Consider the following 21,732-nt stretch of genomic DNA (forward strand, 5'->3'; position numbering starts at 1 on the left):
ATTTTTTTGGGGAGATCCCTATTATTACAACACCGTTACCAATATGCGTTTTTTTCTGGTTAGTTAATATAATTGCATGTTTTCATGATTTCTTCGTATTTATGCTTATTTTCTTAAAATGTTTTTATATTTTCGGTTCATCCGTTACCTACCTACATACCTACCTACCAAGTGTGTAAATAAAGAATTTTTTGTGTAAACCAATTTGAATTATTATTTATTAATTTAAAAAAATTTAAATAAAAACGTTTTCATTCAGTATTTTTTTGAATATTTTTGAATATTTCAGTGCATATATTTGCCTGTTTTTAGTGCATACATGCAGGCAAATATTTAACACTTTTTCATTGCATTAAATTCACATCCCTGCTAATTACTTTTGTCCAATCATAATACCTACCACAATTAATGTTAAATGTCAAATTGTCAACAATCAACTGCTTCTTCAACTTGATAACACTTAAGAGGATCAGTGGCGTATTTACGGGGGGGGGGGATATGGGGATCTATCCCCCTTGGCCTTTTTTTTTTTAGTCTGTTCCCATAAACCTTAATATACCTACTATTTTTTATAGTATGCAAACCGCAACTGTAATTACCTGTAATCAGTAATCACAAATCACAACTAACGATGTATGAAATCTGATATTATTATAATTAATGAGGAGTGAATATAGGCAAAATTATACACAATCTCTTATCTCAGTGGAACAAATGATAACGTTTGTCCCTGATTTGTATCCACAGTGTCATGTATTCTATTATTAGATCATAAACAAATGTACGATATTTTGATAATATGATCTAATATACCTAACCTATAGTAGGTAATATTCTATTACACAGTAATTGTTTTATGTTTATGATAATCATTAATTTATGCACACTATTCGGTGTTCTGTTTATACTTCATTGCTCAAATGATAATAAATTGAGTATTAAAACAACTATTTAAGAAATATTATATTAATTCGTGATTGAAAGTGATATTTTATGGTCAAATTTACTTTTATTTATATACGGTATTTTATTTTTCAATATAATTTACCTACTTTTTTCAATGACATCAAAAAAGAATACCTTGTTATCATTTTTCACAAACAATAAAAAAATTCGAAGAGAAAATGAAAATAACGAGACTGAAGTAAGTGCTAATTTTTGTGAAATTTGAAATGTAAATTCAAGTTTTTGTGATATTTAGGTGAACTCACCAGTAAGAAAAATTACAGAAGTAAACAAGTCTGCATGTACCACCAATTCTTTAGAAAGTTTTAGTGAGGCATCGAATTCACGATTACAGCAAGTAATTAATTATTTCATTGAATATATAAAAAGTTAATTGTTCAAATTTCAAATTTGTTTACTTTGTTATTCTTAAAAAAAAAACTAAATTAGTTATGCTTATATAGGTTTATATGCTTTTATGATCAGTGGTCACAGCTTATAAATTTATAACTCACTTAAATAGATCTCTTAAATTATTTAGGCATTATATTATTTATATTATATATTATTATATATTTATTAGCTTCAAATAGCATGTTTTACTTGACATATGGAAACAAATACAATTTAATAATTTGGCTTAAAAATTGTTTAATATATTCTAGTTATTATTGTGGCATTAATATAATAATATGTTTCAATTATTTATTAAAGGATGATTTTATTTGTGAAAATAATCAAACGCTCGGCAATGCTAATGACATAGGTTATTTTGTAGAATGTTTATCTTTAACAGATGCTGATAAAAAGCTTGTAAGTTACATACTAGTTGATAAATTATTTCAATACTTAACACTTTAATATTTATTGAATTAGTATTTTTTTTAAATTATGCATATTTATTTTTATTTAATGTCTATATTTTAAATTTAATTTTATAATATTTATTAAAACTAATTAGTTTGTTATTTAAAATGATATTTATTCAAGGTGCTAACTAATCTATGGGTACCAGATGTTGAATATAAATTCCCATTGCTTGCAAAAAATGAAAAACGTGGCTTAAGATTTCAGCATAAATGGCTAAAAGAATTTAATTGGCTGGCGTATTCAAATGTCAAAAATGGGACATTCTGTAAATACTGTGTACTGTTTGCAAAAAATGGTGGTGTTGGAAGCCAGCCTTTGGGTAGCCTTGTTACTGTTGCTTTCAGCAACTGGAAGAAGGCAAAAGAGGTTTGATAATTTAAATGATTTATTCCAGAGACATTTGCTAAAATATTTAATACATTTTTTTTTAGACTTTTCGGGCTCGTGGAAGTTTGAAATATCATACATTGTCTGTTCTAGACTCTGAACACTTTTTAAAATAATAGAAAAAAAGGAACTGTCTATAATAGAACGCATAGATAATAATAGGTAGGTAATATTAAATGCATAATATGATAACCCTTACTTTAAAGTTTAAATTTTTGAAGTACATTGATTCTGTGAATTTGTTTAGAATGGTACAAATTGAAGAAAATAGAAGGAAAATAGGACCAATTATTGAGTGTATAATTCTATGTGGTAAAGAAGAGTTGGCTTTGAGAGGACATAGAGATTTTGGTGATATCTTAGTAGATGGTAAGCATAAATATAGAAACTAAAAACTAAATTGTATAAACTTTTACCATTTAATAATAATAATACTTAAGTATAATTAAACTGAATTATCAATGTCATATAACTATTGGACAATAATGCTCCAGTCATGCTAATTATGGATTTACAATTATTATTGTAAAAAACATGTTATTATTGTTTGCAACTTTTAACTTTTATTTTTTAGATGATTCAAGGCAAGGCCATTTCCGTGGTATTCTCAAGTACAGAGCAAAAGGAGATGAATTTTTGCGTAATGTTCTTGAGGGTTCAGGGAAACGTAATAAATATACGAGTCGAATTATACAAAATGAAATAATTCAGTCATGTAACACAATTTTACTAAGGAAACTAGTTAATGTGATTAATAAATCTAAATGTTTCTCTGTTATGGCTGATGAAACAACCGACATATCGACTAAAGAGCAACTCAGTATATGTGTTTGATATATTGATAAAAACAATAAGTTGCATGAGAACTTTTTACGATTTTTTGAAATTGATAGCTTGACTGGTTATGACTTGGCTAACTCAATATTAAATGGTAATTGTAAAAAACACATTTATGATTTATTTATTTATTCACTTTATTTATTTATATTATTTAATTACATTTTTTTGTTGGTAGGCTTAAACAGATGTGGAATTGATTGCAATTATTTATATGGCCAAGGCTATGATGGGGCCAGTAATATGGCTGGTCGATTTAAAGGAGTACAGACTATTGTGAAATCTAAATACCCCAACGCTATATAATATGTACATTGTGCAGCACATTCGCTGAATTTAGCTGTTTCAACAGCTAGTGGCATAAAACCTATCAGAAATTGTTTGGGGGTGATCGAAAAAGTTTATAATTTTTTCAATACCCCTAAAAGAAATTCTGTTCTTTTAAATACCATTGAGAATTCAAATAATGCACCCCAAGTAAAACAACTCAAACGGCTTTGTGCTACTCGTTGGATTCAACGTTATGATTCTGTAAATGATTTTTCTGTACTATTTTCATTTGTTCTCAATGTGTTAGACATTATATCTGATTAGAAAGAATCAACAGATGCTGAAATGCTTCAGAAAGCGTTAAAAGATTCAGAGTTTATGATTTCTTTGATTGTTATAAAGGTTCAGATAATATCTATTTTATATACATTTAGGTACATATATTGTGTTATTTTTAAATTTTGTTTTAGGTATTATTTTCTTATGGACTTCCGCTGTGTAAACAATTGCAAAAAGTTCAAATTGATTTGAAAAGGACAATACTCATAGTAGAAAATGTAATAGCTACTTTAAAATGTATCAGAGAAAATAATGAAATAGAATTCAAAATTATCTATAATAATGTCAAAGTAATCTTTTACTTTAATATACTGTTTAATATTTAAAATAATATTTATGATGTACATACATCATAAATATACCCCCAAATATTTATTAATATATTACAGAAAATGGCAGATGATGTTGGAATTGAATTGCTAGAGAAAAGAATTTCTTCTAAACAAACACATAGAGCTAATCCAAATTTACAAAATCATTCTACCGAACAATACTATCGTGTAACAGTATTTTTACCATATATTGATTACTTTATATCACAACTTACTGAGCGTTTTATAAATCATAAAAGTATTTTTGAAGGTATAAACTAGTTATTACATATTTTATATTATATTTTCAAAAAAAAATCTCTATTGACATTATATTATTATAAATTATAATATAAGTACAAATACTGAATAGCTATATGAATAACTAATTTGCCAAAGTATTTTATTATTTGATATTTACTGTTATAGGGTTCGATTGCATTTTTAAAACCCAGCCATTGCCACTAGAGATAAATGACCGAGAACAATTTAATAAGCTTGTGAACATATATTCACCCGTTGTAGATAAATTCAATAGCATAGCCGAATTCAATATGTGGAAAACAAAACTATTTACAGATAATATCATTCTTAGTTCAGGATTACAGGCATTAGAAATTTGTGATAAAGAATTTTATCCCAACATTTACATGTTGATAAAAATATTTTGTACGCTTCCAGTGTCAACAACAACTCCTGAACGATCATTCTCTAATTTAAAAAGAATTAAAACTTATCTCAGGAATAGTATGAATGAAGTAAATTTGCAGATTTTAAATTATGATATATTATTGAAAGTATTTATAAAATTGTGTATTTCATTGTTATTATAGACTAGACTGAATGGATTGGCTCTATTAGCATGCCATACAGAAACAAAGATTACACCAGATGAAGTCATTGATGAATTGTCTCTGAAAAATAGAAGACTGGAGTTTGTTTTGTAAAATCACTGCAAATAAATGGCTATATGTGCCTATGTGTTATATATACCTATGTAGATAATAGATATCAATGATCAATATAATTATATGATATTTTACATTTTTACAGAACAAATTATTAATTAGCTAAATATTTTATAAATTTATTTCATTGTGTTGATTATTATAAATCTATATTAAGCTATTAATATATTTTTTATTCATTAGATTATTATGTTAAACGTAAAATGCTATTCATTGATTAATATTGTCTTTTAAAATACCTATACTTGATTAGTGATTAAAAATTAGGGATTAGCAAAAAAAAAAAAGTCTTGCATGACTGGTTTCTTTGAAAATGTATTTCTAATTTCTATATCCCCCCCCTCAAGAAAATCCTAAATACGCCACTGAAGAGGATGTCAGATTTTTAGCGCACCATTTATTTCTCTCTCTGACCCACGCACAATCATTTTAGTGTTTTCTTAATCGTACATTTGGTATGCTACGCGTGGGTCAAAGATGGAAAACAAATAGTGCGCTGACATCCCAACCAGCAACAAGTTTACACGAGTGAGCTGGGTATGGCTCCATCATAGATAATAAAGATATGGATAGGACATAATGGTCTTATCATCGGTCTTCGAGGGGAACAATTGAGGCCAAATAAAGTATACCTATATCGAGTATCGACTATCAATATAAAGGAGCCTCAATTGCCTTCCCCTCCGGGAACGCGGCCTGAAATGTATTTAACATAGGCGTGGACTATCCATGGTGTCAACAATTAAAGGATCAACTTGATAATCAAACAATTAAGTATGGCAACCTGCAACTCAGGATCTTTTTATTCAAAGTGTCCTAATGAGTCATAAGAAGGTTAGTTAAATAAACCTATGGTTAGTTGAAGCTATGGTGATGATAGACGACTACCATCACTGGTCGTGAGCTTTGTGATGATCTTTTCCTACTAACCATCAAGGTATTCGATATTGTAAACATAACAATGAAAGAAAATATTTATCAACTGATTACGTTACGTATTACCTACGTATTGTTAACATAACTATTCTACCTTTACACTTTTTCTTCCCCCGTCTCTCACAGCTATATACAGGTTCAGCCACTCTCATTCCACTCCTCCATATGATCGGTATTCTGTCTATCCATCTCTTCTTCAGTCTTCTCGCCCCTCATTTCCCCCCTAAATTAACTTCTATAGCCACTCTCACTATCTCTTATCATACAGTGACCGAACCACCTAAACCTATTCTCTCTTGTTTTCACTACAATATGTACACTACCCTTAATTAATTAATTTCTTATTCTATCCTCTTTTGTACCTTAACACCTAACTTATTATTCTCATATCTGCTACTCTCACTCCACTTACCTACCCTAACCTTACATTTCTTTTTCATCTTTCCCTTTCATACACCAAACATTCTGAAATCCTGTTGACCCATTTCCTTATCTTCGCCATATCACACACTTCCTAATTCCTATTCACTCAGTCTCTAGTTACCTACAAGTCATCGTACTTGATTATCGGTGAAAATATTTAAATATCATTGAGCGAATTCCCTACTCGAAAGAATTGCTTAAAAAAATATCATACCTCACCAATTTTCTAATTTTGAACACGACTTTATCGATAGCCCGAATAGCGTTATACCAGTATAGTTACAATACAAATATTGAAAATTTTCGGGCAATACATCCCCTGATCAATTAACTATAATAAAAAAAAACCTACTGAGAAATAAGAAAATACATACCCCGTGACGGAATCAAAATCTGCTACGAAACTTAGTCTTCGAAACACTGAAACGTTCACACATTTCAATCTGCTTATGATATATTATTCCCAGTTTGAAAATGTTCACTGACGAATACCATTTCTGAAATAACACGCATCTTATGCAGTAAAATGTTCTACAATATTCTAATGACCTATGCGTTACAGTCTACAGATATAATATAAACCTACCAATAAATACCTAATATAATTTTTATTACACAGAGTTTGTATTTTTAAATGTTGTATTCAAGGATTTATTAGTTTTATTTGTATACCTAACAACAATTACATTTATTCACAAGTCAGTTATCAACTAGAACTCGACTACGAGTAAGACAGCGTTTGGATTGTTCGGACTGGCGTATAATTTATTATTATACATTGCGCCTTTGGTAGGCAGTAGTAAACGTATATGCTTCTACATTACTTAGTTAACAGATTTTCGTTTGAGGTGTTCTCTTAAAACCCAAATATTTAATGCCCGTATCCCGTATGCATAGAAGATGTATGTTTCACATTTAACGAAAACTAAAACTATCGTGACGGAACTGAATTACGAAGAACGTATAAAACAAAAATAATCGTCACCAAGTGATAGGGTATAATCTGCTATGTACTTACAAATCATATTAAATAACATTAATCATTATGTATTTTCTTATTTTGTTAGGTAGGTATAAAAACCTACCTTCCTACTTATAAAAGCATTACCTAATCATTGATTTAAAATTTTAAAAATTATTCTACTGTAACAATAAATTAACAGTTGTAGGCAAAGTATTATAATTTAAGGTATTTTTCATAATATCCTAATTTTTGTACACCTATAACAACTACTCTACGTCTAGCGGGTATATAAGTTTGTCTGACAATAAATATTTACATTAGGTTTACCGCGTCCACAGAGTAGTAGGACAAAACTTACGTAATTATTTATTCTTCCGGCGAAACGCGGTCCCTTTGAGTGTATAATATTGTCTAGTGTCAGAGCTGTGCGTCTCCGTCAAGGAAAATGCAGCGCGCGTCTTCATATATCCGATCCAAAAGTTCAGTCTGGAAGTATTGAGATTAATGACATTTATAAAAATAGGCACCTAGCTTAATATTCTTAATAGCACCTAACGAAATATGTGAGTACGTATTGGAATCGCTGTTCGTCTCAAACGATTGTCATTTTCCATAGATTATTTATAATTATAACCTAACCGTCCCAATCATAGAAAATATATATATGGTCCTAACCGATGGATGATGAATATTTTTACATTATCTTCAAAAAAACATTTATTTGTTTCTACTAGACGCAAATGCGGTAAATTGAATTCAAATTTATAATATAGATAACGGTTTTTTTTACTTGGTAACAATTTATTTATTACTTGGTTTATAAACAAATTCTAATTGATATAAAATAGTAATTATATAAAAATAGTTTTATTGATCCCAATATATTTTAAAAATAGTGTTTCAAATAAAATAATAAAAAAAATTTAAGAAATACCTATTAATTAATATGTATTACCTAAATAACAAAATAACTAAATAAATTCGTGTTTTTTTTAAACATTTTCACGTCCCCCCCCTCCCCCTTACGAAATTGTGTCTTTCCTCCTTAGAGTGGTGCGCCCCTTAGGTCAAGAGCCCTTGAAATAGTGCATGTTAAAAAATCAGCTATATCCTCCCCCCCACCCTTTGACAAAATCATTTGACTCATTTAGCTACTTTATGAATTAAGAACGATACATTGAACGTACAAAACTGTACCTACCTACATAATAGTTATCAACCTATTAACCCATCAATAATATTATACTTTTTATTGTGTACACTAATCGATTGGTATATACAAAATAACGTTAAGTTATAAATAGGACGTGGATTTAAATGCATTAAAAATAAGAAAAATGTCTTAAAAATACGATTTAATGCACTTATATTACAAAGCTTAATAAAATGGCCAGAAAAATTAAAAGTCCAATTTAAACGAATATAAAATAGAATTTAGATAAGTGTATAGGTAGTGTATTCGTTATATTTTGAGTTTCATTATAGCACATCAGTCGATCAGATGCTATTTAATATTTTAAAATAAAAAAATTAGACAGTAATTCCATATTGGCAAGTGTTGTTTTCTATAACTGAAGACTGAAGTTATAGTATCGAACATAATGGGTACGTAAAAAAATAGAAATATAAGAAAAAAAATTACCTTTATTTAATTGTATTTAATTTTTTAACACTTTTCTTAAGTTTGGTTTCACGTCTGTCTGTGATCAAATCTTGCGCGCTCGATTTGAGGCACTTTTTGAAGATGAAAAATTCTGAAAATTGGTATAGACCTTGGTCTTGGATGACAATACAATAATCCGTTGTCATTTTGGGACATGGACCAAAAAAAAAAAAAAGGATTGTCCCCACGACGTCGCCGTAATATCTCTCGCAGATATTGAACTTTCTCTCTTCCCCAAAAAAAACCGCAACCTCTTACGAAGCAAGTATAGGCGTGTCCTATCCATTATTATAATATCTATGGTAACAACGGTAATTATTACCAAATAACATTATACCGGTATTCTGATATAGGTACCGAAAACACAGGATAACATATTTCTTAAACGTTTAATAAAAATATTTACTTTCAACTAAAAAGTAGAAAATAAAAAATAAAAAAAAAAATTTTAAAAACACACTTTTCCATAAAAACATTTAAAAAAAAATTTTAAAAATTGCACTAAAAAGACAAAAATAATTCTCTGTACTTAAAAATAATGAAAAATTTATTGATGAAAAATTTAAAAGTGTGTGGTGCATCATACAAAACATTAAAAGCCGAGCTAAGTCTCACATACACTTCTTTGTTCAATCCTGTTTATAAGATAGTGACTGGCAGTATATGTCAAGTATAAGAGCAAAATAATGAAAAATTTACTGATGAAAAATTTAAAAGCCAAGGAAAGTCTCACATACACTTCTTTGTTCAATCATGTTTATAAGATAGTGACTGGGAATATATGTCAAGTGTATGAGCACCACACACTTTTAAATTTTTCATCAATAAATTTTTCATTATTTTTAAGTACAGGGAATTATTTTTGTCTTTTTAGTGCAATTTTTAAAATTTTTTTTTAAATGTTTTTATGGAAAAGTGTGTTTTTAAAATTTTTTTTTTCTAATAAGTTTTTATAAAATTGACTTTATCCCATATAAATGTTCTAATTTCATTTTTCAATTCGTTGATAATATATAAAACGAATTCTTTGCTTGGAAAGCAATGTTTTAGAAAATTCAGAAAATGCAGTTTATATTTAAATATTATAAATAATAATTTCTGATGCATTAATGCGGAAGAGTGAGGGGGTTGTCCACCCCCTATGAAAATAAAAAAATATTTATAATTCATGTTTATACCGATTTTCTACCGAAAAATAAATTACTTTAATCTCAATATTATTTATTAGTCAACGATATCTTTGATCAGAATCGTTTTTCGTTTGTTCGTTTTGTATTTTAATAATTTATACGTGGATAGGTATATTAGTACTATACCAATAAATTATATATTAATTAATAATTTTTAAAACATTGTGTTCAAAAAAATAAAAAAAAAATGTGATTGTAATTAGAGTCTTGTAATGTACCTACCTATATTTAAAAAATAAATAAATATAATAATAACTATTGAACTTTTAGGGACATAATAGGTAACCCATTCGTGTATGTAGTATTACACTATTTATATAGGTATATTTATATACCTATACGAGTATATGAGTAGGTATATTATTCATAAGTGCGCACACGTCAGGATAGGCAGTTGACCATTAAACCAAAATATTTATATATTTATATTAAGTACCCTGTATAGAGGTATTCACCTATTAATTATAATTATTCTACAAACAGGGACTGGAAAAACGACGACGGCGTTTATATCTCGCGTATTTTATACATTTCTAGTCCGGAACTAAAATATGCGCCTACAACACTTGGATAGCACATTTTTCGTGACATTAAATATTTGTTTTAAGTCTTAAAAGTAAATTTAAGCCCCAAAAGAATATAAAAACAAACTTACTTTAATTATCGACTCTTTTGGCGGAATCCGTGACGTGTGTGAACTGCGACGCCCATAAGGAAACGCTCCAGAATACAGCCAGAACTTAGAATATTGTGATTTATGAAAAATAAAATTATACGAAACGCAGTAAGTTTTTTGCTCATATCTTCTTTGCTTATTGAAATTTTAGAATTTTTAATCGACTGTGTCTTCTGCAACGACTTTGAGATTTGCCATAGATTAAATAAATAAATGATAGATATTATACTAGGTACGTCAATATGATGAATCCACGGATATAATATTATAATGCAACTTTTTATATCAAAGAGTTCCGTGTTAAGGACCAATTTGTTCATTGAAATTTGATATGACAATAAACCAAAATAGTTTATAATTTTGAATTTGAATTATAATAATATGATATAGGTATTATTTAAATTATTATTTTCGTTTATCAATTTAATTATTGATTAAGGTGGTGAATAGATATCAGAAGCACAAGAATATTTTTATAAGAGCATATTGTATTTTATGAATTATTAAATAAAAATTGTATTACATATAGGTTTATTACATATTGGTAAGTCGATCAGAAACTATATTTACACTGAATGTTAATAGTAAAAAGCTATTAAAAAATCTATTATTTGTATTTATTTGTTAATAATTAAGACTTAAATATTAGCAGTAGCAGTAATCTTGTTCCTTTCACAAAATGTTTTTTAATTATTTTTAATTTAATTTACATTTATCCCAAAGTGATCTCTGAATAATCATTCAATGATGAATTTAATAGTTACATTCTCGGTTATATTAATTGGATTATAAATTAAAATAAACTACAGTTTCCAGCTTCTACTACAACATTATTTTATATTTTATTTTATGTTTTTAATTTTTTAAACGCAGTCTGCACCTCGTGTTGGTGATTTTACACGTAATATAATAAAATTGATACTACTGATGAGTAGATAAGTACCGTATTGTTTAATCAAATTATTTACACGATTATTAACTAAAAAAATATCTATGAAGTATAAACATCCGCATTTCTATTAACTATAAATTCATAATTGTATGAGCTATATATGTTACATATATTTTTCGAAAAAACTATTTAAAAAAACAAGAATAATTCCTATTTTATGTCACACGGGTTGAACTAGCAACTGACTGCTACGACAACTGTGCAATTTTTTTTAAGCATAATACGTTTTGAAAACGTCCAGAAAAGAGTTTGTTTTAAGACTGTCTGTCTTGATAACAACTAATTTAATTTAGAGTGTATTGTTATATTATATTATAATGAAATTAATAATTATAGTAAAATATATAATTGCAAGACATTTAATACCTATATCTATAGCCATCTAGGGTATAAACTACACTAAAAAAGGTGTAAGTATGCTAATAAAATATATGAGGTGTATAATGTATTTATGTATATAAAAATATAAAATATAAAGATTAATAACATTATATTGTTTTAAATACTTCGCGCAAACCTAAGGTGATACCCGGCGTATAGTATAACATGCAAAAAGGTGCGTATTAAACTTGGCGTGGTGAAACGAAGACGGTCTCGCGTATTTTATACATTGCGTTATTGGGATTAAACTTATAAATGCTTCTACGTCACCTAGTTAACAGATTGTCCGTGGCAATGAATATTTAATTTAAGTCTAAAAAGTAATTAATGTAAAATAGTAGGTAATAATATGAAAACAAACTTACTCGTAAACATCTACTCTTCCGGTGAAACGTAGCTAGATCGCCATCGCCATCGCCGAAGAAACAGCTATCTTCATCCATCTTCATCTAATCACCTCACTCCGATGAACTGAAACTTGAAAGTATCGAAATATTTTATGAAAATAACCTGATCAAACGAAATTTGCGAGTTTGTGTTACAACTTTTCCGGTTTAACGAACTGTCCGTTTATATTTGTAGCCTATTATTTTTTTGTTCACTGAAATCAAAATATACAATATATTATATTTATAATACAATAGTATTTCTGAAACTATTAGAATTGTTAACCGTCGCCAACGAATTTCGACAATTGACGACTGCCATAGATATTATAAAATATATTATTTATTATGATAAATCCAAAGAACTTATATATTATTATATAAGTACTCAGTATACCTATACGGTATATTATTTATTATAAATAATTTATAAATCGTATGTTCTTTTACAGAAATCTTTGTGATCTGCAGTGCACCTATTCTGGTTTTCTATTTCAATTATAGTTCGCATGCCAAATTTAACTATACAAACTGGTCCGCAAGTTTATAGACATTCTAATACATTCAGTGCCAATAGACAAAGTGTTTGAGAAGTTATATTTTTTTGGTACCTAATTAATTTACAATATGAATTATTATAAGTTACCTATGTAGGTACTTGTCCAAAACTCGACTACCTGCAAATCATTGGTTTTTATGGTATAGCCTTACGAAGTTCACGATTTTCGGTGTTTTACGCACACGTACAACGCTTAAAGTTTACCGAGCTTAAGTATTACAAATTAATTTTTTTTTTAATCTAGGTAAATCAACGTTTTAAAATTGATGATGCAAAAATAATTCTGACACCCACCCATGGTGGTTTTACATAACAAGTCGAGGGATGTTTTTGATTTTAATTGTTCGAGCAAGCGCAGTGTGGTACACCGGGTACATATGAAAATACCAAAAATTTCAATTAGTTATAATACATACAACTTAAAAATAAGACTGACCGCCAAGTTCAGACTTCCCTGACGTTTTCAGTTAAAAACTAATGATTTCCGGCAATTATTTTTTGCAATATCGTTCTTAATTCGTTGTTACTTGTAATATATACATATGCCTATTTTAAAAATATTATTCGTGGGTAATTGAAACGTCTAAAATATATTATCATATACAAATACGATAATAAACAAATAATAATAATTCAACTTAAACGGCTACGGTATTAATGATATTTAATAATATCAATATAAATATAGTATACAATATCCTAGGCTGACAAATCGTCTCCACTTAAAATCGTTTTTCGTATACTATGATATTATATCATTGAAGTCAAATTTAACACTATCCATAACAGTCACCCACTTGTAACCTACTGTTCAGCAGAGTCAATTCCAATTTTTTCTTTTAGATTCTGAGGTAAGCGATGAATGTATTGATTTTACAATGATGTGTGTTTTTTTTATTTTTTTTTTGTGTCTGTCATCACCTTTTAGGACAGTAAAAGTGCTTGAATTTTCTTTAACAGTAACTTTTCAGATAGGAAAGTGAATCTAGTTGGTACTATGGGGGGTCAAAAGTAAAATTTTCCCAGTAGTTTTCAAAAGCGACGTGAAAAACAAAGGAAAAACGGGAATTTTTTACGCAAAGTCCGTTTTCGAGAAAATTGATTTTGGTTTTTGGTGCAACTCTAAAACAAATGACTGAATGCTTATATTAGCATTTTCTATACATCATAACATTTTCCAAATATTTTGACTTATTTTGAGCTGTTTACGGACATTTTCAGTTTCCATTTTATTTTAGTTTTTTTTTCTATAAATATCAATAAAATGTTATTTGTTGGTTAAAAAAGCTTGAAAATTTAATATAAGGTTCCTAGGTTATTGTTTCAAAGGCAGATGAAAAAAATTAAAAATCCTTAGTCACGGTTTTTATTTATAAGCATTTAAAGTTCAAATATTGACAAAATACGGAAAAATCACGAAAATTATCAAATTATTTTGAGTTGAGAATTCATAAAAATTTTTCTTTTTCAATCTAAGATTCAAAATTGTAATACAAGATCATCCATAAGTTTACCTACCTATATCAAAAAAAAAATGTCTACAAGAAAGTCAAATTAAATTTTTATGAACGTTTGAAATTCATATTTTTACAACATATGATATTCACTCGATTTCTCATGTAACGATTTTCTTATTTTGTTGTAATTAAAAAACGTATGACTGTAGATACTTGAAAATTTCACTGAATGTTTATATTAGCATTTTCTATACATGATAAAATTTTGAAAATAATTTGATTCTTTTTGAGCTGTTTACGGACATTGTGAGTTTTCAATTTTTTTAGTTTTTTTTTTCTATAAATATCAATAAAATTGTATTTGCTGGGTAAAAAAGCGTGAAAAATTAATATAAGGCTCCTGATATATCATTCTAATAGCAGTTGAAAAATATTAAAAATACATAGACACAATTTTTTTTTATAAGCATTTAAAGTTCAAATGTTGACAACATTTATCAATTTTATAATTTATTAATTATTTTGTAGTTAAAAATGTATAAAATGTTTAACTTTTATGGCTAAGGATTAAAAATTCAAAACAAGGTTCCACGTAAATAGGTTATATATAAATTACTTTATTCACTATAATATCATCAAATATACTTGGTAATATCATAGGCTGACGGACCGTTTTCGCTCAGAATCGTTTTTCTTATACAATGGTATTATATCATTGAATTCAAAATTAACACCATCCATTACAGTGACCCACTTGTAACCTACTGTACAGCAGAGCGACATCCACTTACCCACCTTTTTTCAATTGACCTCCCTTTTTATTTAATTCCTGATAAACGAGGTTTGGATAAGTACCTACCTACCTACATAATAGGTACCTGTCCTACCTATATTAATTAAAAACTATTTTTAACACGACGTATTTACTTATTATTTTTGTCTTTTAGTTTATCTAATTTTGTATGATTAAAATATGTTTCCTTTACACCCAAATGATTTTTAAGTACCTACAAATAATATAGAACTCAATTTTATTTTAACAATAAATACTTTTATTAATACAGTGTTGACTTTGTAGATGGGTAGTAATAAATTAACTGTACATTCAGGATTACATGCATTCAGGTGAATAATTATAAGATTGCAATGATCGATGTAAGATGTAAGATGTTAGATGTAAGATGTAAGATGTATGGTTGATTCATCAATACGATGCTGGGTGGACTTGAGGACTTCCCATGTTCAGCGACCGGCGTCGACCCGCCTTGTGGCACAGCGGAAACTTCGTACAGCTGACTGTTCGACAAAGACACTGTAATATTATTTGAAAAATATTATTTCTACTTAATCGTAATAACTGAGTATAATGAGTTTAATATTATATTATATTACAATAAATATTAAGTACCTATATTATTAGCTTCTAATAATTGGGACCAGTGCCGCAATACTTGGTACATATTGGTGGGTGTGCGACCAAATATATAGGGCCCATGTATAGAGGCAAAACTACAGGGGAGGGGAGAGGGGGGCTATAGCCCCCACCCCCAACTACGATTCAGACCCCTCCAAAAAATATTCCTTATTTATTTAGATATAAGGCGTTTATAGGTTATTTTAAATTAATAGTTTTGTTAGGTGTGCTGTAGCCCCCCAGAATTTTTAAGAATAGTTGCGACTATGGTCATGTACCAATAGGTCATTAAATACATATTGCTTGTTGTTTTTAGCTATTTATACGTTATATTATGTAGTTAATATAATATACAGTGCTTACAGGTAGGTGAAGAGCATTGAACACATTGCACATTGTATTGATTGTACACAGATAGGTGAGGACTGAGGAGCAAAGTAGTATGCGGCCCTTAAAACCATTTATTTTTTTTCTTGTCCCAATTTAAATGTAATAAATCATCAGCCGTCACAACATAGAAAAATTAGGAAATTCGAGAATATGACATTGGAGGTATAATTCAGCCCCCGGCCATTCGAAATTATTATTTTTATTATTTTGTTATAATTATAGTTAGGACTTTGTTTTATATTATAATAAATATTAAATAATAATAATTATGATTCTAATGTATTCATTTTTTTTTTTAATATTCATATACATATGAAATACTGGGCCCCACTGAGAAAACTCGTGTGGGGGCCCAAATTCATTAGTTTATATTTTTTGATAAAATAATAAGATAGTAAGATACCACTTTGTAAAACACATTAAAATAATAAAAAGTTCCAAATAGTTCGGCCACTGGCCCTGGGGTCCATTGTTATGATTTAACGGGGGCCCGGGGGTTCTTTGCACCCCTAGCACCCCCAATTGTTGCGGCACTGAACATCACCCTTTATCTGATTAGCCAATTTGAAGAAGTCTCCGACAACGAATTCGATCTTATCCAGTACGCCATAAATAGCGGCATTTTCCTTGGCCATTACTATTTTGTCGGCGTCAATATCTACTGAAATTACAAACAGAAAATATTACAATCATTAGAATCCGCAGATTATATATCCTTATTATTATAATATATAATTAGGTACATTAAAGACAATTATTACATTTCGGTAATTACCAATTAAGTAGAAATAATATGTTCACATTTTATTTCCACAAAAACGGTTTCATTTATTTTTAATGCAAAATATATTACAGTACCTTTGTCGAACAGTCGGGCCAGCTGAATTATGTTTCCGCCGGCGCCGCAAAACGGATCCACAGCCACTTTCACCCGGCCACACTTTTCCGCCATATACAAGCTCAGTGACTCGGGACAGACCGAGTAAAAGCTCTCTATAAAACCAAACATACGATTATAATATTATATATCATTTTTATTTTTAACATGGTATGATATACGTATATAATATATAAAGGTTTTTTTTTACATACCCTCGTCCAACAGTATGCCTTGGTCGAACTTAGAAAACAAAGCATGTCTTTTCTTCCAATATTTATAAGTAATTGGTCTGTGGGCAATATAAAAATACATAAATAATATATAAATTTAATTTCTGATTATACCTATTAGTAAATGCACGTACGTGGTATCGACCCGCGCTGCTGACGCCTTTTTCACGGTGCCACCGTGAGCACCGTTTTCCGTGGTGACGGAACTGCACGGTATCAGTGCGACGTCCGCAACCGTGGTGTCTATGACGATCGGACCTCCAGCGGCAGACTTAAGCGGCGTCTGCTCTTCGGGTCGGCTGGAGGGTCCGATCAACTCCACTGCCACAAACATAACGGTGCCGATAGAGTCAGCGATGAGCCAAATGACAAAGGCCAGCGTCGCAGTCGCCAGTCTTGCGGTATCCATCCCGATGGACACGCAACGCGACGCTATTTCCCCGTCTGCCAAAACGGCGGCCCCTGGCACACGTCTTCTCCATGCCCGTTGCACTGCAGGACTCCTAACAATGTTGGCGATGAACGCAGTCATCGCGAGTCCTGCGTACAACAGGCAGAGCAGCAACGCCAAGATACTCATCGACAAAGTGCCAACCACGGTGACGACCAGCATTGACGCCACTCTTATAACACCTGCTGTGAGATTGTCGTCCTGCAATAAAAAAAACATTAAAGTCAATAATTATTCATAGTTAATTCGTGACACACGCACGGGAGGCTTGCAGCAGCGTTTTTCTATATAATATCAAATTATACTTACGTTTTCTTCGGTGCACCACGCGGCTAACATTGTCTGTACCCGCATGTACCGTACCTTAAAGTTTTCTAGTCTATACAACATGATTTTTGAAAACTTTAAGCAAATAAACAAACAAGAAAAAACAGAAAAAACTAAGTAATATGAAATAAATAAAAAAAAACAAATCTAATTTATCTTAAATTACACAAAAAATTACAAGAAATTACAAAAAAAACAACAGAATACTTTTACACAAGAGAGAGAAAGCGCGATGGGGTTTTTCAAAGAGCAAGCTCGGCGTTATGATATGAGATATATAAGCGGCTTGGCGTCTAAGAAATAAATGTCATATTTTATCGTGTGTTTACGCCTTTTATAGGAAAAATTTTGGCCGCACACACCATTGGTAACAAACGTGACTGTTTATATACAGCCAGCTTGGGAATTTTTTACGAGAAAAAAAGTATTATTTTATATTGGCCAACAAATTTACTATAATCTTTCGACAAAAATTACGCGAGTACATTATTTGAAACCTATACCCTATATTATTGTGTCACTGTGCAGGTCCTGGACCTTATTTACAATTTTGGCACCCACGTTTTTGCTCATGATTAATTTGTCCCGTTTCAGTATTTATTATCCAAATAAAAATCAGAAACAACTGTCTTATTATTACTAAATATAATTAAAAACTATATAATATACCAAACAACTATGACTATATTATCATACCATATTATTATTCTCATAATAAGCTTTATATCTTGTGAAGTAAGAAGAAAGGTTGCTGATATTATGTTTATATATGATTTATTAAATGGTCACATTTCTTCCCCAGATTTGCTCTCAATGATAGCATTTAATACAGCGAATCACTGTTTAAGAAAATCAAACTTATTTCATGTTCCATTTTATAATAATAATTACAGCTCCACTTCTTACTTTCCAAGAGCATTGAAACTAGCAAATCTTGTTGTTGATCATGTTGATTTCTTCTTCATGTCACGTAATGTTTTCAAAAGAAATGTATATTTAGTCTTAAACGATGTTGTAAATTAAGTAATATTCTATCATTATACTATTAGGTATTGATTTAGAGTTGTCTCCTATTGTATTATTATTATTCTTTCATTATTTAAACTTGTGTAATTATTATTATTATTGTTTTAAATCGAGTCGTTTATTGTTAATTGTAAAATACTTAAATGTTAAATTATGTTGTATTCTTGATACTTATTATTATTTTATATTGTCGGCTCATTATTATTATTATTGTTTTAAATCGAGTCGTTTATTATTAATTGTAAAATAATTAAATGTTTATTATTAATTGTAAAATACTTAAATGTTAAACCTGTACTGTATTGTTTACACAAAAGGGTCTTGACCCGTTTATTATACAAATAAATAAATAAATAATAAATTGTTGTGACAATGCTCTTTTGAAGAGTTGAATAATATTTAGATAGGTACCTGTTTTGTTATAAAATAATAAAGATAGAATTTCTATAGCATACCATAATCTAACATTTGTTATTAGGTATACATACAAGATTTATTGAATGCTTCAATGAAGTTCAGATAACGATGGAATATTAAAAGTGGTTTTAGATATTTTAAAAGCTGTGGGGTTGTAAATAATATAATATTATTGTCGTCGTTATGTTGTCGATCAGTGGTTGCAAATTATTTGTATAGAAATTGATGATATTAGGTAGGTACCTAAAAGTAAAGTTGTATGAAATATAAAATATAACACAATTCAGTAACATAATAAAAATGTATTTAAATAAAAAAACAAATCTTCGGTCACTTAAGGCATGATAAAAAAATATACACACCAGTCTTAATAATTATTTAATTAATTAATTGATAATTAAGTGAGTATCGTTTAGAACTTTAATTTTTTTTTTTGAACCATGATCTGAAGTGTAGCTTTGTTAAAATGTCTTTTAGCTCTCCTTGGGGTAGCTAGGTCACATATATGGCGGACAGTTTGTACTATTTGAGGTAGAAAAATTTTTAACAAATCACATAAATTGTTATTACAAAACACATGTAGTTAACAGACATAAATAATAATAATAATAGTTATGATAATAGATTCGTGCTATGTACAGGTTTCGTGAATTTTTAAAAAATCCACTGTCAATTATAAGTCATAATATAGAGAATTTAAAAATTTAAAGTATGACAATTTATTTCAAGTAGGTAATTGTATATTTGTAATTATTTTATTATTATAACTATCTATTCTTAAAATAGTATATTCATATCCATATTTAAACATTTTTGGATTAAGTTTAGTAGTTTGGTTTTAGTTCATATTGTATTTTAGTGTATGGGTTATTGGGTTGTGTATGGAGTGTATAATATGTTACCAAACTCATGCCTCATACTGATTCACAATTGTTCACAATTCGTCGTTATCTAAAGTTTTGATCAATTTTATTTTATCTTATCTTGTATATTTTCTGGTTTATTTATATCGTACAAAGTGTTCGCGATCAATTTTTTTCAATTTATTTTCATCGTACAAAATGTCCGCGGTATGCAACAAAACAATAGATAGTACAAAGTGTCTGTTTATCATTATTTGTTGGTTGCTAGAGGATAATGCATTCCAAGTACATGAGTTTCATCACAGTTTGTATTCAATTAAAACTTAATTTTTAAATTCTTCTAAATATTTTTAATAAAATAGGTATTCCATAAAATTAATTTTCTATTTACGGAATTATATCTATATACAGGTTCCCAAGTGGCAAAGTAATCTATGCCCGTTTAAAAGTCAATTTTCGATATTTTAATTACTAAACTCAATAATTCAAATTCAAAAAGTAAAATATCACAAGTTTTAGTGCTAAATATTGGACATAGAAAATAAAATATCGAAAATCGACTCCCATACAAGTCTAGATAAATTTCTTCTCTTCAATTTGTGTAATTATAGGTGTTCATACTGAATTATTTATTTTATAAACAGTCACTCACACTAATGATCACTTACTACGCACACATTTACACGACCAGCATGCACACAAATAGAAAATTTCCTATATTGAACTTCTTATAGAAACGATCGGTATTCGTACCCCTTAATTGATATCTAATGAGAACTACCTAATATTGTGTGTATTGATTATTACCTATTTCCCTAAGTTCACAATGTGTCAATATCAATCCCCATATATGGCACTCTCCGATTCCATTAAAACATACTTTTATAGTCAGTTAAATTTTTTTTGTTTTTTTTAAAATGTATATTATGCTCGCGGGAACACGTGAACCTCTTACCAATTTTTTTTTAGCTCCGAGAACGGAGCAATGAATGTGTTTATTTAAAATTATGTGTGGTTTTTTCTGTCTGTTATCAAATTTTGCAGCAGTAAAAATGCTTTCTGGTAGGAAGTGAATGTAGTTGGTACGTTGAGGGGGAGGGTAAAAATAAATGTTATATTTGAGTAAATACAGCGGTTCTTCTTATTACAGAAACTAAAATATATTCAAACACTTCGAACTACAATAAAATTGGATATTTTAACGAGAAATAATAATAATG

At 29.0% G+C, this 21,732-nt stretch overlaps 2 protein-coding genes across 3 annotated transcripts; both read left to right on the forward strand.

Moving 5' to 3' along the window:
* Positions 1-901: 901 nt before the first annotated feature.
* Positions 902-2,072, forward strand: LOC132946927 (uncharacterized). 2 transcript variants are annotated; one of them, XM_061017048.1, is made up of 3 exons: positions 902-1,144; positions 1,202-1,303; positions 1,660-2,051. In XM_061017048.1, the coding sequence occupies exons 1-3, from the start codon at positions 1,061-1,063 to the stop codon at positions 1,804-1,806; spliced, it is 333 nt and encodes a 110-aa protein (XP_060873031.1). In that variant the 5' UTR covers positions 902-1,060; the 3' UTR covers positions 1,807-2,051. The 2 variants fall into 2 exon arrangements, 1 of the variants encoding a protein (XP_060873031.1); XR_009664804.1 differs by having other exon boundaries at positions 902-1,303; positions 1,936-2,072.
* Positions 2,073-2,346: 274 nt separating this feature from the next.
* On the forward strand, positions 2,347-5,109 carry LOC132946926 (52 kDa repressor of the inhibitor of the protein kinase-like). The gene is made up of 9 exons (XM_061017047.1): positions 2,347-2,364; positions 2,450-2,571; positions 2,777-2,917; positions 3,014-3,133; positions 3,218-3,711; positions 3,780-3,938; positions 4,038-4,230; positions 4,389-4,717; positions 4,793-5,109. The coding sequence occupies exons 5-9, from the start codon at positions 3,655-3,657 to the stop codon at positions 4,904-4,906; spliced, it is 852 nt and encodes a 283-aa protein (XP_060873030.1). The 5' UTR covers positions 2,347-2,364; positions 2,450-2,571; positions 2,777-2,917; positions 3,014-3,133; positions 3,218-3,654; the 3' UTR covers positions 4,907-5,109.
* Positions 5,110-21,732: the final 16,623 nt, after the last annotated feature.

Source organism: Metopolophium dirhodum, chromosome 6 (assembly GCF_019925205.1).
Source record: "Metopolophium dirhodum isolate CAU chromosome 6, ASM1992520v1, whole genome shotgun sequence".
Lineage (NCBI taxonomy): Eukaryota > Metazoa > Arthropoda > Insecta > Hemiptera > Aphididae > Metopolophium > Metopolophium dirhodum.

Excerpts from the sequence above, each read along its gene's own strand:
- LOC132946927 (XM_061017048.1), top strand. The coding sequence starts at position 1,061 with ATGACATCAAAAAAGAATACCTTGTTATCATTTTTCACAAACAATAAA. Across the intron at positions 1,145-1,201 it reads ATGAAAATAACGAGACTGAA|GTGAACTCACCAGTAAGAAA; the intron begins GTAAGTGCTAAT and ends TGTGATATTTAG. Across the intron at positions 1,304-1,659 it reads CGAATTCACGATTACAGCAA|GATGATTTTATTTGTGAAAA; the intron begins GTAATTAATTAT and ends TATTTATTAAAG.
- LOC132946926 (XM_061017047.1), top strand. The coding sequence starts at position 3,655 with ATGCTTCAGAAAGCGTTAAAAGATTCAGAGTTTATGATTTCTTTGATT. Across the intron at positions 3,712-3,779 it reads TTTCTTTGATTGTTATAAAG|GTATTATTTTCTTATGGACT; the intron begins GTTCAGATAATA and ends ATTTTGTTTTAG. Across the intron at positions 3,939-4,037 it reads TTATCTATAATAATGTCAAA|AAAATGGCAGATGATGTTGG; the intron begins GTAATCTTTTAC and ends AATATATTACAG.